Genomic DNA, 17,929 nt, shown 5'->3' on the forward strand with positions numbered 1-17,929 from the left:
TGCTGATAGGAATAGCATTCCCACTTTTCTTTGCTCTGATAATTCTCACTCACTTACCAAGATTCAGTTTGAGAAAACTATACTGTTCCAGGGTAGCCTGTGCCCCTCGCCTGGCCGTCCTTAGCACCCTGTGGAATCTTTATTTCGGCATTTACACGTCCTATTGAAACGATTTCACTGTGCGGACGACCCATTTGTTAGCCTGAAGCGCTGTCTGGAACCAAAGGGCCCTTGCTCAAGTTGCTGAACCTACCGAACAAAAACTTGCCTGCTCCCTGATACACGGCGGGGGCTAAGTTGTTCTCCTCTCCTCCCACTCATATTCGCCTTTCTGTCCCTATTGGCTGGTGACACGCAGTTTAAGGAAACTCAAGGTCAGGGCGCTAACCCGGGACACCGCCTCCTTACTTCCCTGGCTGAAAGCCTTCTGCGCTCCAGCGGTTTGGCGCCTTGCGTGGGATGCGGGGCTGTGCCCTGCTCGCCGCCGAGATGCCCAGACCGCTGCTGCACCCGTGCCGGGAGGCTCCCGGACTCCGTGCGGGGCTGCGGCCACGCTCGTAGGTCCCGGGCCACGGGCGCGCGGCGGTCGGGAGCGTGGCTGGCCCCCTGCAGGGAGGCGGCGAGCAGAGCGGGCCCGCTGCGCCCGGCCTGGGGATGGGTTCCTCCCCACGCTTCAGGTGACGGCCGCTGCCTAAGCCGACTTACGTGGGGCAAAAAGACCTGGCTGCTCTGGGACGCCCTCCTGGACGTCAAGTCGCCGAGACGACTCTTACCAGCTTCCCCAACAAGCTGTCTCTCCTCCAGCTTTCTTGTTCCCCTACCTTAGTTGTGTCCGCCCTGCGGAGGGTCTGTCCATTGCTCCAGATGGAAGGAAATCAGGGTGTGGATGCTGACAAGGGGCTCCAGTTGCCAGAGATTGCGTCCTTCCTGAACGTGGTGGATGAAATGCTCCCTGTCATTGAGCCCCTTCCCCTTCCCACGGGACCCCATCCCCCAGTGCCCAGGCTTCTAGCACTGAAAGTGTGTCCCCAGCTTTCTGTCCTGACTGAGAGGGACTGTGGGACCGCCCTGGCTTTGTGGGGACCTCGGTGGACCCAGGCAAAGCCTCAGCCTTCCTATGCATTAGGCTAACCTAGGTGACCTGCCTGTGATGGGAGCCACCTCTGTGCCTCTCGCCTGTAACCTGCCTCTAGGGCAGCTTTCTGGTCTGTAGAGTTGAATCAGGCCAATGTTGACCGTCCTCCCCCCCAACCCCCCTTGTTATTATTTCTTTCTCTTTTCAGCCCGTGTCCTTCCTGGAAAAGAATCGTGTGCATCTTTTTCCTGCCATTTATCTTATCAGGTCTTGTTCCTTCGATAAAATACAAAGAGTATTTTATATCTGGAGATACATCTGGAGAAGCGCGACGTCAGCTGCCACAGTACAGGTTTGCCTTAGCGGGGAGAGCCGGGAGCTTTCTCTCCTTTCTTGGAGAATAATATCAGAAGCATGCGCAGAGCATGTTCTGCTAACAAGAGCTTCTTTTTCCCCAAGGGCTTTCTCTCTCTCTCTCTCTCTCTCTCTCTCTCCCTCCCTCCCTCCCTCACCCTCCCTCCCTCCCTCCCTCCCTCTCTCTCTCTTTCTCTCTCTCTCTCTCTCCCTCACTCTCTCTCTCCCCCCCTCCCTTCCTCTCTCCCCCCCTCCTTTCCTCTCTCCCTCCCTCTCTCAGTTTCTCTTTCTCTCAGCAGGTTTAATTGGTCTCATCTGACTCCTATTGAGCTGAAAAACCGATCTATGGGACTTCAGACTGAAAGCATAGCTGGGAGTAACCCATACTTCACACTGGGGGGGCACAAGTTCCTGATCTTTGGGGGCTCCATCCACTATTTCCGGGTGCCCAGGGCGTATTGGAGGGACCGTCTCCTGAAGCTGAAGGCCTGTGGCTTCAACACTGTCACCACGTGAGTGCTGTCCCCAGTCCTCCACAACCTTGCTTCTCTACAGGGACTCATAACGTCTGCACCCAGGCTCAGAGCTGGTTTGGGGAGCCTGACCTGAGGGCTCACCTTCTGAATATTCATGTTCAGCATGCGCTTTTTATGCTTAAGGGTCACTTACATTTCATACTTAGTTTGATGAGGTGGAAGCCTTGAATAATGGTTAATGGTAGAAATATAAAAGGAGTAAGTGATTTCTTCAGGAATCTCTCTAGTGGAAGAGACATTGGGCTCCTTAGGAACACTCAGTTTAATTACTTATGTTTACAGTATACATGGTGAATGAATACATGGTGTTTTTAAAACAATTCTTATTTATGTATTTCGAGATGGACATATAAAGGACTAGTAGTATCAAAATGAACATGTAAAGAAATACTAGAATCACTAAAGTGAAGTTAAACGTTGTAAAGGGAATGAATGCGGTAGTTAAACGATCAGACAGACCTGCTCTTCAGTTCCAGCTCTGCCTCTAACCAGCGCATTGCAGGGCCCTGGTGTGTTCCTCTGTAAATGGGCAGAGTAGTAATCACCTTGCAAGGTTGCGTTGATGATGAAATAAGATAAAATCTTTCTATTATTTATATGAAAAATGCCTATCACAATGCCTGGCACATACATGTACTCAATTATGGTGGCAAAAAGAAATACAAGCCCAGTTTAGTCCATTAGAAGAATTTAAATATAAATTTAACATGGTATTTAACATGGTTACACATATAGTGACAAAGGGTAACAAGTATTTAGGGTTTACAGATGGCTAGGTGTTTTCTAAGTATTTTCTCAAAATTGCTTAATCCTCACAACTGTCCTGTGAGCTGGATAGTATCATTCCCATTGTGCAGGGGAAGAAATGGAAGCACAGAAGGCTAGCTTGCTCAGGAGGACTGTCTCCTCCCAGTATCTCTATGAGGTGTGACCACACAATTGTGAATGAGGACGCCACCCAAGGCACACATGGAGCAAAGGCTCCTGCCTGTGCACAGATGACCAGTCAAATAAAAACTATACTCAAAGCAAAAATCATACTTGAATTAGGAATGGTGGAGTTCCCTTCATAGCAGGCCTATTTCCAGAAAAGTCTTGAAACTCAAAAAATTGGGAGTCAGTAAACTGAGTTGAAGGGTGAGCCCAAAGAAAAAAATTCTGTGGAAGGCTGCATTGTGGCAGCTGCATGCAAAAGGGTGGGTGGTTAACATCAGGGGAAGGGTGTTCCTCAGGTTAGAGGAAAGGCAGGGAAACCGACCCTGAGTACAATGATCCTGCCATTGCCAGAACACAAATGCTAATTTAAACATATCTACTATTATAAAGAGTACCAATTTTAGTTATTCAATGAACATATATATAGTATTTGTACACAGCCAGGCTATGATTTAAACATTAATGAAATGTTTAATATTAATGAAACATTAATGAAAATATTAATATTAATTCACTTCATCTATAAAGCAATTCTATGTGGTGTGTACTGTTATTACCACTGAGAAAACTCAGACAAACAGAGGTTAAGACCTTTCCCCAAAGTCACGTATAGTAATAATGGAGCTCTGCTTTGAATTCAGTCAGGCTCCAGGGCCCAGCTGCTAAACAATTCAGCACCTTTCACAATTGTGGACTTTGATTAGAGACTGAGGATTATGTTCACAGCACTTTGCAACTCTCATTGTCAAGTCCTATAAAGTCTAAGTGCCCTTTCAGTGTATTTTATCATTTCTTTGTTGCAGAACATATTTTTCTGTTTTCTTACTTGTCTCATAATTACCATTTATTTTTAAAAATATTTTTATTAAAAACTATAGCTAACGTACAACATTATATCAGTTTCAGGTATACACCATAGTTAGTCAACATTTATATAGCTAAAGAAGTGATCACCATGATAAGTCCAGCAACCATCTGACCACACTATCACAATATTATTAACTACACTCTCTATAATGTACGTTACATCCCCATGACTTATTTGTTTTCTACCTGAAAATTTGAACCTCCTCCCTTTTTACATTTTTCAATAACAGTTGACATTCAGTATTATTTTATATTAATTTCAGGTATACAGAATAGTGGTTAGACATTTACAAGAGGTGTGATCAGAAAATAGGTGAATGTTTAAATTTAAAAAATTATTACAGTAAAAGACACATTGCAATTAACTCCCCTCAGAATACTCCCCCTTTCTTTGAACACACTTATCCCATTGCTCTTGCCACTTTCTGAAGCAGTTCTGGAAATCCTCTTTCATGAGTATCTTTAGTTGAGCTGTTCTGGTTGCCTCAGTGTCCTGAATTGATTCAAAACATTGACCTTTCATGGTCATTTTGACTTTAGGGAAGAGCCAAAAGTTGCACGGTGACAGATCCGGTGAATAAGGTAGATGAGGACATGCCGTAATGTTTTTATTTGACAGAAATTCCCATACCAGAAGCATTCTGTAACATGGAGCCTTTCCATTGTGATCACAAAATACGGTGAACGATGCTGCGGAGTGCCATCCAATGGAATGACAGGGATCTTCAATATGGGAAGTAGTGCATCAAACCTCAGTAACAGTGTGTGACAAGTTTCAACTTGTTTGGTGCAGTTAGCTGTGTGTGAACTACGGTTGAGAGAAGGTGTGTTTTAAAGTGTGCTGTAAATCATCCTCCATCTCTGTCACATATCGCTTCTGGTATGGCAATTTCTGTCAAATAAATACATTACGGTGTGTCCTTATCCACCTTATTTACCAGGTCTGGCACCGTGTGACTTCTGGCTCCTTCCTAAAGTCAAAATGATTCAGGACATAGAGGCAGCCATGACAGCGCAACTAAAGAAGATCACGATAGAGGACTTCCGGAACTGCTTCAGAAAGTGGCAAGAACTATGGGATAAGTGTGTCTGAAGTGAGGGGGAATATTTTGAGGGGTTAATGTCAATGTGTCTTTCACTGTAATAAATTTTTAAAAATTTAAACATTCACCGTATTGTTTGATCACACCTCATATAATTTAAGAGGTGACCCCCCCAATCTAGACTAATCTAGTATCCACCTGGCACATTACCGTATCCTTGACTATATTTCCTATGCTTTACTTTACATTCCCATGACTATTTTGTCACTACCAATTTGTACTTCTTAATCCCTTCTTCTTTTTTATCCTGTCCCAAACCCTCTCCCATCTATCACCCCAATAAATGTAGTACCCATCTGACACCATATATAGTTATTATAATACTATTGACTATATTTCTTATGTTATACACTATATCCCCTTGGCTACTTTGTAATAACCAATTTGTACTTCTTAATCCCTTCCCCCTTTTTAGCTACCCCCCCCCAATATTCCTCCCATCTGGCAACCATCAAAATGTTCTCTGTATCTATGAGTTTGTTTCTGGTTTGTCTGTTTATTTGTTTTGTTCTTTAGATTCCACACATAAGTGAAATCACATTGTATTTGTCTTTGTCTATCTGATATACTCCACTCAGCATAATACCCTCCAGGTCCATCCATGCTGCCACAGATGGCAAGAACCCATTCCCTTCCATGGCCGAGCAATATTCCATTATATACATACATATACATACATATATATATATATATATATATATATATATATATATATATATATATATATATGGCATTTCCTCTTTATCCTTTCATCCATTGACAGACACCCAGGCTGCCCCACATCTTGGCCACTGTAAACAGAGCTGCAATGACATATGGATGCACATGTCCCCTTGAAGTAGCGTGTTGGGTTACTTCAAATAAATACCCAGCAGTGGGATTACTGGGTCCTTTGTCTCTTGTTATAGCCTTTGTTTTAGAGTCTGTTTTGTCTGGTATAAGTATTGCTACTCCAGATTACTTTTTCTCATTTCCATTTGCATGCTATAATTTTTTCCATCCCTTTACTTTCAGTCTGTGTATGTCTTTCAATATGAAGTGAGTGTCTTATAGGCAGCATGTGTTAAGGGTCTCTTTTTTTGTCCACCCTGTCTTTTAATTGAAGCATTTAATCCATTTACATTGAAAGTAATTGTTGATAGATATGTAGTTATTGCTATTTTATTATTCATATATATAATTCACATGTATATATATATATATATATATATATATATATATATATATATATATATATATATATAAATTCTCTTGCTGCTTTTTGGATTCTCTCTTTGTCTTTCACCTTTGCCATTTTATTATGATGTGTTTTGGGTTCATCTTGTTTGGGATTCTCTGCACTTCCTGGGCTTGTATGTCTATTTTCCTCACTAGGTTAGGGAGTTTTCAGTCATTATTTCTTCAAATAGGTTTTCAATTCCTCGCTCGCTCTCTCCTCCTTCTGGTACTTCTATAATGTGAAAGTTGTTATGCTTGATGTTGTCCCAGAGGTCTCTTAAACTATCCTTTCTGTTTCTTGATGAGATGTTTATCACCAGCAATTATAAAGGTTTGTTGTTTTCATGGTCAGGCTGTGGGATTTTATTAGTTAACATCAGGAAAAAGTAAAGGCAGTCCTGAGAAGCTCAGACTTACACTATAGAAAGGGAAGAACTGAAAAGTGGCAGCAAAACACGATGGGGCATGTAACATAATGTTTTATATGTGTAACTGTGTTAATTATATTAATTCCAAAATATTTGTTTCCTCACTATTTTGGGTTAATTTTACATTTGTTGTTATGGATTATATTTATGATGTACTGAATTTTAAAAAAAGAAATAACCACCAGGTATCCTCAGACACCTACACCATTGACCAGCAAGACCACAGAAATATAAAAACTGCACCGCAATCAGAAGCCCCTTTCCTTATAGTTGACATTCATTATTGTTCATTATTGTTCAGTTTAGCTTCAGGTGTACAGTGCAGTGATCAGGCATCTACATCATCCCTGAGACAAGTGTCCATCGGATACCCTATAAAATCTTTACATTATTGATTACATTCCCCAAATTGACTTTCGTAACCTTGTGGCAATCTTGTGGTTACTGACTATGCTTTCTAACCCCCTCACCTTCCCCCTTATCCCCATCCCCCCTCCCATCTAGCAACCCTCAGTTTTTCCTCTATGTCTTTTGACTGTTTCTGATTAGTTCATTCATTTCTTCTTTTCTTTAGATTCCACATATCAGTGAGATCATATGGTATTTGTATTTGTCTGACTACAATTTTATATATATGTGTGTGTGTGTATATATATATATATATATATATATATATATATATATATATGTAAGTAAGTATATATATATATATACTTACAAGAAGTGGAGTACAGCATTAGGAATAGAGACAGTGGAAATGTAATGGCAGTATGCGATGTCAGAGGGGTAGTGGATGGGGGGAGGGGGGTTATCACTGTGTGAAGGACATAAATGATAAATGTCTTAAACGTCTAATTATTACATTGTTTTGTACACCTGAAACTAATAAAAAAAGAATTTAAAAAAAAGAAAAAGAAAAAAAAAAGCCCCTTTTTTTCTTGAATGTCCCTCCACCGCCTTCTTGTGGCAAAGATAAACAATGTTCTCATTGCAAGGGGGAAAATGCTTAAAGGGCCCCAACCGTTACTGCAGAGCTGATTCCAAAGAGTAAATTTGAAGCCAAGAGGCAATAGATTGATAACTGGCTCATCTAACATGCAAATATTTTAATCATAAATAACTGTTGAGTTTTACAGAGAGCCTTTTTTTGCATCTGTTGAGGGACCATATGGTTTTTTTTCACTTTAATAAAGAAGTAAATTATATAGACAATTTTTCTGATATCCAACCAATCCACAGCTCTGCGATGAATTCTTATGTTTCTTAGAAAACATGAACATGTGCATGTGTGTGTGCGTGTGCGCATGAGCGCACACACACAGAGATTGCTAGACCTGATTTGTTAGTGTTTTATTTCATATATATATATAACTGAAATTGATTTAAAATTATATTTATGTTAGTGTCTTGTTTAGTTTTTATAATAATTCATCAAGTGATTATATTTCCTTTTTATATTTACTGAAATATTGTGCAAATGAATTTTCACCCTGAATGTTTCCTAAAATTCACCTGTAAATCTATATTGTGTGGTTGTGAGGTGATGATTTTGGGGACAATATAACTTTATTTCTTCTAGAGTATATGCTATTTTTATTCTGTAGATCTTTTTTCTTTTCTGGAACTTAAACAAAAAATCTCATTTCTTTCTTGGAAATTATATATCATTTTGTAAATTTGGGCTTTTTTTCCTACTTAATCTTGCCTAAGTTTTTAGTCTTTTCAAGGAACTAGTTTGCAGCTTTGTTAATCTCTGTATCATTTTGTTTTCTACTTCACAATTTCTGAGTTAAGTGTATTTTCCTTTCTTCTACTTTATTTGATTTAGTACCTTCTTCCTCCACCCCTCCCCCTCCTTCTCCTTCTCTTGTCTCCTGAGTTGAAAATTTACCTAATTTTATTTCCAGGATTTTTTGTTCTCTAATATATTTATTCAGGGCTATGCGTATATCTTTAAGTATTGCTTTGGTTACATATCCCACAAATTTTGCTACGCGGTTATATATCCCACAAATTTTGTACTTTGAAAGTCATTTGGTTTCAAACGCTTCAGTTATTTGGACTATACTTTCTGTTTTATTTATCTTTTTATTTTACTTTTTCATATTTTAAAGTATAATTTTCTAATTTAGTTGCACTTGTCTTAGGATCACGAACTAGGTGATGAAGATTTTTGGAATTTGTTGAGGTTTATTTTGTGTTTTACAAGTGTCCTGTGTGTTTTTAAAGAATGTGTATGCTCCACCTGTTGGTTACTGAGTTCTCTATGTATTTGTTAGATCCAGCCTTGTCATCGTATCGTTCAAATCTATATGCTTCCAGTTTTTTGCTATTATTGTTTTTGTTTCTTAGAGAAACATGTTAAATTTTCCCACTATGACTGTGGATTTATCCATTTCCTCTCTGATTCGTTAAGCTTCTCCTTTACTTGAAGCTTTGATATTAAGAGCACTTTACTAACAATTGTCACCCCAATAAACTTTAATTAAAAAAAAGGAAAAAAGAGCACAGAAGGCCATGATTATTATATCTCCTTGATGAATCACTCCTTTTGTTATTATTTGATACCTCTCTTAGCATCTATTTGTGAGGGTTGTTTTTTTTTTTTTGCCTTGAAATCTGTTTTGCCTGCTATTTAAAATTGCTGAATTAATTTTGCTTCATCTATTCTTTTTCCATCTTTTTGTTTTTGACTTTTTTCAGCAATTTTCTTTTTCTTTCTTTCTTTCTTTCTTTCTTTCTTTCTTTCTTTCTTTCTTTCTTTCTTTCTTTCTTTCTTTCTTTCTTTCTTTTTTTCTTTCCCTTCCTTCCTTCCTTCCTTCCTTCCTTCCTTCCTTCCTTCCTTCCTTCCTTCCTTCCTTCCTTCCTTCCTTCCTTCCTTCCTTCCTTCCTTCCTTTCTTTCTTTCTTTCTTTCTTTTTCTCTTTCTTTTTCAAATCAGCCAATAGAATTTAGCAAAGATAATTCAACATTAGGGAATATATTCATATAATTTTTTCTCATTACTATATCAAAGTATAAAACCACATGAACAAATTGATACCCAAAATGAATTTGATAAATTTCTTTTTTTTCAACTGAGTTTACCAGTAGCCCCTCCCCCAGCCTCCGCCCAGCCCCCCGCCCCAGCAATTTTCTTTAGAGTAAGTCACTTGTAAGTACCATTTAGCAAAATTTTTTCATTCTATTCTGTCAATGTTTGGCTATAAGCTTTACCATGCATATTTAAAGTCTTTCGCAAACCAACTTTTCATTCCTCCTTACAAAAGATTTTGCAGTACAGTCAGTTATACTGGCAATACTGCCATAATGCAACATGTGGATTCTTAAAAATCCCTATGCTGTGCAAAATTGTGTAATAAGAACCACAAGGTTCATGATGTTGGGCACAATATTCAAAAACTTTGTTGGTGAAACGCACTGTGGGGACAGAGTCCCAGAGAGCAGTTTCCAGGCTCTCGGCCTCACGTGGAAAGGTGCTGGCTCGGGTAGTAGATGGCCATCAGCTGTGACTAGCTGGCCACCAGCTCTTATCAGTTAGCCATTAGCCACTGATATAACTTCCATAGGTACGCTGCGGGGTTGGTTGGTTGCCAGAGAAGCGGAGGGCGGATTATGGATGACATGATTAGCAAGCGTGGTTAGCAGGTGCAGATTGTGGCTGGCGAGTGCGGTTGGTAAGCGCAGATGGCGGATTGCGGATTGTGTGGATCCTACTTCCTTTGTCTCTCCCTGCCGCCAGCGAGACTGGGGTGCAGGAAGACCCCTCGTTGGGGTACTGGCGTATGTTTGCTTTTGTGTCTCCACCAGCCACCATTGAGAATATAGTGATACAACTCCCCTATCTATGGCTCCCTTGTTGTTCCTTTTTGGCCTCACCATATCCTGCATTCCTGTGTGGGGAGCGGGAGCTCAGACCCTGCATTACACACACAAAATATAGTCACCTAATAAAAACAGCACCTAATAAAATTTTGTGCATGTTCCTTTGGCCCCCTACAGACTCAGACCTATAGCCAAGGTCGCTGGCAGGGTTCTTCTTACTAGGTCTAAAAGTAGCACATTCTTTTATTATGTTTCCATTGTTTTCATAGAAACACCTCCTTTATTCTGATTCTGATTAATTCTTAGCAATAATTTATTGGGCATATGTAGACATTTGTATTTTTTCACTTTTTAAAATATTTTTAATGAGTGTTACAAAGAATGGGATGGTGAGTGGGATAAATTATGTATAAATTTAAGGAATCTAGAATCAGGATTATTGGCAGCTTGGACCACAACCGGGTAATAGAGAAGAAACTATTGAAAATAATCATTGTTCCTGTAATATAGGTTTTCCAATTGTCATTGGAAACTTCAACTTATTCCAAAATAAAGCTATCCTAGGTTTTGGCTTCGATTTGGGGCTAACCTAGGAATTTATAGGAAAGAAATAAGAAGATGTTTATTGTATTTCCCTCTTCCCTACTACAGCTATGTTCCGTGGAACCTCCATGAGCCACAAAGAGGCAAATTTGACTTCTCTGGGAACCTGGACCTGGAGTAGGTGCTGTTGCTGCTTCTATGACGTGGCCCAGGCCAGGGAAGGAGGAAGGGGGCTGGCTGGGGATGATTGGGGACCATAGTGGCATCTTGGCTCTGCTTGGAGAACCAGAGGCAGACTGGGGTCCAGAGCCTTGTTCTCAGCACACTGACAATTTCTGCACGCAGGACCCAGATGCTCTCCAGCAGTAAACCCATTACTCCTAGGCATCAGGGCCTGCCTCCTCTGAGCCCAGCCTTCCTCACTGCAGCTCAGAGATGCCTCATCCCCAGTGTTGGCCCTGCTCTGCAGTGGGGTCCAGCCATCCAGGCTGGGACAGGGGTTACCCCTGGAGGGTAGCAAGGTCATTGGAGTCAGGTTTACTGTTAGGGACCTTGACCCCTGTCTGATGCCCTTCTTCCTCATGACCCAGTGGGGCTGTGCCGACAGTCCTAGGTTGGGAACCAGTGATAACCCAGTTCCCAGGGCCTCTGGCCTATGACCTGGTGTAGGATTCCCTGCTCTGGTGGGGGTAAGGGCTCGGCCTTCCCTTCACTCACCCCAGTCTTTGGTTGCGAGAGGAAGGCAGGCGAGGAGAGGAGCCAGGGAGCTCTGCCACCCTGCGATGCATGCTGGGCTCATCCCCACCCTCCTCTCAAATGTCCTGAGAGTTGCTGACATTGACCTTTCTAGGGCCTTTGTCCTGATGGCTGCGGAGATCGGGCTGTGGGTGATTCTGCGTCCAGGCCCCTACATCTGCAGTGAGATTGACCTTGGGGGCTTGCCCAGGTGAGCGGGGCTGTGAGTTCAAGGTAGGGTTGTGGTTGTGGAAAAGCAGTCTGCTTTACTAAAAATGAAACTTGAATCTGACAGCACTGAGCAGATAGGCTGTTTTTGGCACTGTCATGTACTTTTCACACAGCGTCCTAGGGGTTGCTTGCAGTAACATAGTGAGATGTGGGTACCACTGTAGGCCTGTGTTGCAGAGAAGGGACTTGTGAGGTTGGTCCTGGTGATGTGGGCATAGGGCCAAGTGTGTGTGTGTGTGTGTGTGTGTGTGTGTGTGTGTGTGTGTGTGTCTGCAGGGTGAGGGTGGGGGTGGAGGGCAGGAGGAAGCATCAGTATGATCACAGTCTGCTTTCTTCATGGGAAGGAGCTGTGCCCATCTCTGTTCTCCTGTGGTAGGAGGAATGGGAAGTGAAGCTTTAGAGAGTGGGACGGAAGGTTCTGATAACTTCTGGATTTGTTCTGGGGACTTCTGACTTTTTTCTTATTTTGTAAATGGAAGACCATTTTCTCCAGTGAGCTGAGAACTCTCATCTCCCCCCACTTCCTTCTCATTTTTCTTTGCCCTTTTCTCTCATCTGTGATGCTGCCCCTCAGTCCAGACAAGTAAGGTTCAGGGTGAGAATCTAAGACTCCTCTTCTGTTAACTCTACAAGCTCCCTGTTTAATGCATGGCTCCACATCCTGGTGAGCACTTCTCCTCTCCTCGGTCAGGTAAAGGCTTTGTTTTCTCCAAGATGAGCTCCTTCTCCCATGCCAGCTCAGGGGCAGAAAAAGCCTGACCTTGAGGGTAGTGGGTGTTTTAGCAAAGCTGTGATTCCCTGTACAGGTCAGCTGTGGCTCTGCTCAGCACCTTAAAAGTGACTTGGGGCTGTGCTTGCTGGCTTGAAACTCCTACTTGTGCTCGAAGTCTTAGGTCTTAGAGGTTTGACACTGTGCCTAAGGGACATACACTTTGCTCAAGGGAAAGTTTTTAATGAACTGAAATAGAATGAAAGATTGAGAAACCTTTTATTAAGATGTGGGTGTATGAGCCATGATGGAATTGCTAAGTTGTAAAGTGTCTTGACACTTTCCTTCTAAATTTCACAAGTTTGTAAGAACGGTCTAGAAAGCATCCTTTCAGGACTCTTGAGTGCTGCACAACTGTGGGCATGAGATCAAACTATGTAAAACTGTGCAGAAGGGAGCCCTGGGGAGGAGCTAGCTGTCAGGTAGGTCCCAGCCCCAACTCATATTTCCTCCTGTCTTTCCATCTCACTCAGCTTGTCTCCTTTCACCCTCAGTTGGTTGCTGCAGGACCCCAACTTGAGACTGAGAACAACCGACAACGGCTTTGTTCAAGCAGTTGATCAATATTTTGATCATCTTATGGCCAGAGTGGTTCCTCTCCAGGTAAAGCCAAAGTATCTTTACCTTCTTTCTTATATTTGCTTTAGAAAAATAACTTTTCCCGGCTTATTCAGAGAATAAGTCTCTACGAGAGCTGAAGCTTATATTCTTGCAATTTTGAATTCTAGACTCTCATCTTACTACAGCTTTTGCTCCAGGGCTTCTGGAAAACATACAGCACACTAGACAGGACTGACAGAAAGCATGGGTGCGTGATGGTCGTTTTGAATGTACTTGATGTTCACTAGACTCACTGCTCTGATATTCCTTATTATTACTCTTAAAAAATCTTTGCTGTTTTAAACAGTTAATATACACAATTGGTGAAAAATCTCAAAAGAGTTCCAAAGAGTTTATGGAGAAAGAAAAGTCTCCCCTCTTACCCTGTCCAAAGCCATTCAGTTACTTTTTAGGAGACAACCAACTTTATCAGAATTTTGTGTCTTTCCAGAGATTCTCTACACACATGGAAGCAAATTATCTATACAAACACTTACACATGTGTATGTACATTTTTAAATATAAAAATATACTATTTCCACTGAGCATTTTTCTTTGGTCACTCGAAAATATGTTTTTCAAACATGCCATTGTTTTTAATGACTACAAAATATTTCATAATATGGACATGAATATATAAAAATTAAACTTGTGCCCTTGTCATGGACATTTGATTTTTCAAGTTTATAATGAATAACTTGGTTCGTGTGTGTCATTTTGTACCTGTGTGAACATATTTGCTATTACTTACATTCCAGTCATTTTGTTTACGTAAATGCAAAGAGCACAGATGCCACGCTCTTTCCTTTCTTCATTGGAGTGCCCAGACCTTATGTACTTGATAAAAAATGCCTTTATTTTCATAATGTCAGCCTATAGCACATAGACCAGTCTGTGACAGAAAAAGAACATTATGTCTTGCAGTCTGCAAGACAGTAATTGTTTGATCATTGTGTTTGATTTAAAAAACATAACTGTCTTCCAAACAAGAGGAGGCATATGGTGATTATTTAAAAATTAATGTTATTTTAAGAACATACCTCTTGGTATAGCTTGAGATGGAATAAAAATCAGAATTAGACTTATTATCTTTGACTCTTTTTTTGGAGGCAAAATTATGCAGATCCAGCCCTTTCTAAATAATTCTTTTTATTATTATTATTTTATTTAGTTTCAGGTGTACAAAACAATGTAATAGTTAGACATTTACACCCCTCACACAGTAATAACACCCATAATCTACTACCCCTCTGACATCGAATATAGCTGTTACACTTCCATTGACTATATTCCCTTCCAGAACTATGTTGAATAAAAGTGGTGAAAGTGGCCACTTATCTTCCTGATCTTAAGGGGAATGGTTTTAGCTTTCCCCCATTGAGTATGATATTAGCTGTGGGTTTAATCATATATGGCCTATATTATTTTGAGATATGATCCCTCTATTCCTATTTTGCTCAGAGTTTTTATCATAAATGGCTGCTGGATTTTGTCAAATCATCTATTACTATGACCATATGATTTTTATTTTTCATTTTGTTAGTGTGGTGTATCACATTTATTGATTTGCATATATTGAACCAACCTTGCATACCAAGAATGAATCCCACTTGGTCATGATGTATAATCTTTTTAATGTATTGCTGAATTATGTTTGCTAATATTTGGTTGAGGATTTTTGCATCTATGTTCATTATGGATATTGGTTTATAGTGTTTTGTTGTTGTTGTTGTTTGTTTGTTTTTGTAATGTCTTTGTCTGATTTTGGGATCAGGGTGATAATAGCCTCATAATATGAACTTGGGAGACTTTCCTCCTTTTGGATTTTTTGGAATAGTTTGAGAAGAATAGGTGATAATTCTTTTTGGAATGTTTGGTAAAATTCACCTGTGAAGCCATATGGGCCAGGGCTTTTGTTAGTTCAGAGCTTGTTGATTACTGATTCAATTTTGTTGGTAGTAATCAGTCTCTTTAGATTTTCTGTTTCTTCTTGATTTAGCTTTGGAAGATTGTATGCTTCTAGAAATTTATCCATTTATTCCAGATTGTCTAATTTGTTGGCATACAGTTGCTTGCAGTGTTTTCTTAAAATTTTCTGTATTTCTGTGGTGTTTGTTGTCACTTCTCCTCTTTCATTTCTGATATTATTAATTTGGGTCATCTCTTTTTCTTGCTGAGTCTGGTTAAAGGTTTGTCAATTTTGTTTATCTTTTCAAAGAACCAGCTCTTGGTACATTGATCTTCTGTATTTTTTTTTGTCTCTATTTCATTTATTTCCACTCTGATCTTTCTTATTTCCATTCTTGTAGTCCCTTTGGGCTTATTTTGCTGTTCTTTTCCCAGTTCCCTTAGGTGTAAAGATAGACTATTGATTTGAGATTTTTCTTGTTTCTTTAGGTAAGCCTGCATTGCTATGAATTTCCCTCTAAGAACTGCCTTCACTGCATCTCATAGGTTTTGGGTTCTTTTGTTTTCATTTTTTGTTTGTCTCAAGGTATCTTTTTATTTGTTCCTTGATTTCATTGTTGACCCATTCATTATTTAGTTACATGTTATTCAGCCTCATGTGTTTGTGTGATTTCTGGTTTTGTTCTTATAATTGATTTCTAGTTTCATAGCACTGTGATCAGGGAAGATGCTTGGTATGATTTCAATCTTCTTAAATTTATTACAACTTGTTTTGTGGCCTAGCGTGTGGTCTATCTTGGAAAATGTTCCATGTGCTATTGAGAAGAATGTATATTCTGCTGTTTAAGGGTGAAATGCTCTAAAAATATCGATTGAATCCAACTGGCCTTATTTGTCATTTAAGGCCACTGTTTCTATATTGATTTTCTGTCTGTAGGATCTGTCCATAGGTCAGTCGGTGTTGAGGTCCCCTACTATGATCATGTTACTGTTGATCTCTGCCTTTATGTCAGTCAGTACCTGTTTTATATATTTAGGTGCTCCTATGTTGGGTGCATAGATGTTTACTAGGGTTATGTCTTCTTGTTGTATCGATCACTTTACTATCATGTAGTGCCCTTCTTTGTCTTTTATTATAGTCTTCATTTTAAAATCTATTTTGTTTGATAGAAGTATTGCTTCCCCAGCTTCTTTCTCATTTCCACTTGTGTGAAATATCTTATTCCATCCCTTTACTTTCAGTCTGTGTGTGTCTTTTGATCTGAGATGGGTCTCTTGTAAACAGCGTATGAATGGGTCATGTTTTTTTATCCACTCAGCTACATTATGTCTTTTGATTGGAGCATTTAATTCATTTACATTTAAGTGATTATTGACAGGTACATAGTTATTGCAATTTTATTATTTGTGTTTCTGGTCTTCGTTAGTTAGTTTGCTTTCACCTTTCTTTTGCTTAAAGAAGCCCTTTTAACATTCTTGGGCTTCCTGGGCTTGTATGTTATTTTCCTTCACCAGGTTAGGGAAGTTTTTGGTCATTATTTCTTCAAATATGTTCTCAATCTTTTGTGCTCTCTCTTCTTTCTGGTATTGCTATGATGCAAATGTTGTTGTGCTTAATGCTGTCCTATATGTCTCGTAAACTATTTTCATTGTTTTTTATTTTTTTTAAAATTTTTGCTGTTTTAATTGGGTGAATTCTACTACTTTGTCTTCTAAATCACTGATTTGATCCTCTGCTTCATCTAATCTGCGGGTGATTCCTTCTAGTGTATCCTTCACTTCAGTTATTATATTCTTTATTTCTGATTGGTTATTTTTTATGATTTCTATATCATTCTTTACTCTTGCTATCACTTTGTTGAAATTTTCACTAAGTTCCTCATCATTCTTATCATCAGCATTTTAAACTCTGTATCTGGTAGGTTGACTGCCTCTGTTTCATTTAGCTCCATTTCTGGAAGTCTCTTTTATTCTTTTATTTGGGACATGTTTCTTTGTTTCCTCATTCTGGCTGTTGCTCTGTGTTTGCTTCTATGTATTATGTAGATTACCTATATCTCTCAGTCGTTGATGCCTGACCTTATGTAGTATGTGTCCTTTGTAGTCGAATTGCTCAGTCTCCCTAATCTCCTGTGTAAGTGTTCCAGAGGTGTCCCTTGTGTTGTGAGTGTTCTCCTGTTGTAGTTGAGCCTTGATTGCTTTTGTTGTATCAATGTGTGGGATTGACTCCCAGGCTGACTAGCTATGAGGATTGGCTGCTGTGTGAGGGCTGATCCCCCTCAACGGAGGCTCCTGCAAGCTCTTGTGCCTGTTGAGAATTCCCTTTGGGTGTGCTGCCTGTAGGTCAAACCAGGTAGTGCTCTGGTTTGGTTTGAAGCTGGCTTCTGGGTATATTATTTGTGGTGTCTCTTGGATGGGGCTCCCATGCAGGGCAGTTTCACCCTTCCTGTTATGAGCCTGTGGCTACCTGGTAGGTGCCTCAAAGCTGTATGCAGTTGGCTGCTGCCCATGCTGGACTTGCATGCATGTGTGGGTGGCCTCTCTGTGAACTGCGGCTGACTGCCACCAATTGGGCCTGAGGCAGCTTAGCAGTAGGCTCAGAGTCCCCCCATGCCTGTTGCCATCTGTCAGTTGCCTATAAGGCCCAACTGTTGAAAGAGCCTCCTTAGGAGCCTGTGGCTGGCTGGTTGACCTGGTGTTGAGAGTGCCCTTGGTGATACGGCACTAGCTGGGTGGCATGGAGTTGAAGTGAGTTATGAAATGTGACCATTTGTTTTTACAATGTTAATACAGATTCAGATC

At 40.3% G+C, this 17,929-nt stretch overlaps 1 protein-coding gene across 1 annotated transcript in view; it reads left to right on the forward strand.

Moving 5' to 3' along the window:
• Positions 1 to 654: 654 nt before the first annotated feature.
• Positions 655 to 17,929, forward strand: part of GLB1L3 (galactosidase beta 1 like 3) — a gene marked incomplete at both ends in the record, with an annotated part of 51,686 nt that continues 34,411 nt past the window's right edge. The window contains 6 exons of the mRNA XM_081037166.1: positions 655 to 677; positions 1,284 to 1,427; positions 1,726 to 1,941; positions 10,993 to 11,061; positions 11,735 to 11,830; positions 13,114 to 13,222. Coding sequence (XP_080893292.1) covers positions 655 to 677; positions 1,284 to 1,427; positions 1,726 to 1,941; positions 10,993 to 11,061; positions 11,735 to 11,830; positions 13,114 to 13,222 — 657 coding nt within the window. The remainder of the gene's footprint in view (positions 678 to 1,283; positions 1,428 to 1,725; positions 1,942 to 10,992; positions 11,062 to 11,734; positions 11,831 to 13,113; positions 13,223 to 17,929) is intronic.

This window comes from Rhinolophus hipposideros, assembly GCF_964194185.1.
Source record: "Rhinolophus hipposideros genome assembly, chromosome: 24".
In the NCBI taxonomy this organism is placed as follows: Eukaryota; Metazoa; Chordata; class Mammalia; order Chiroptera; family Rhinolophidae; genus Rhinolophus; species Rhinolophus hipposideros.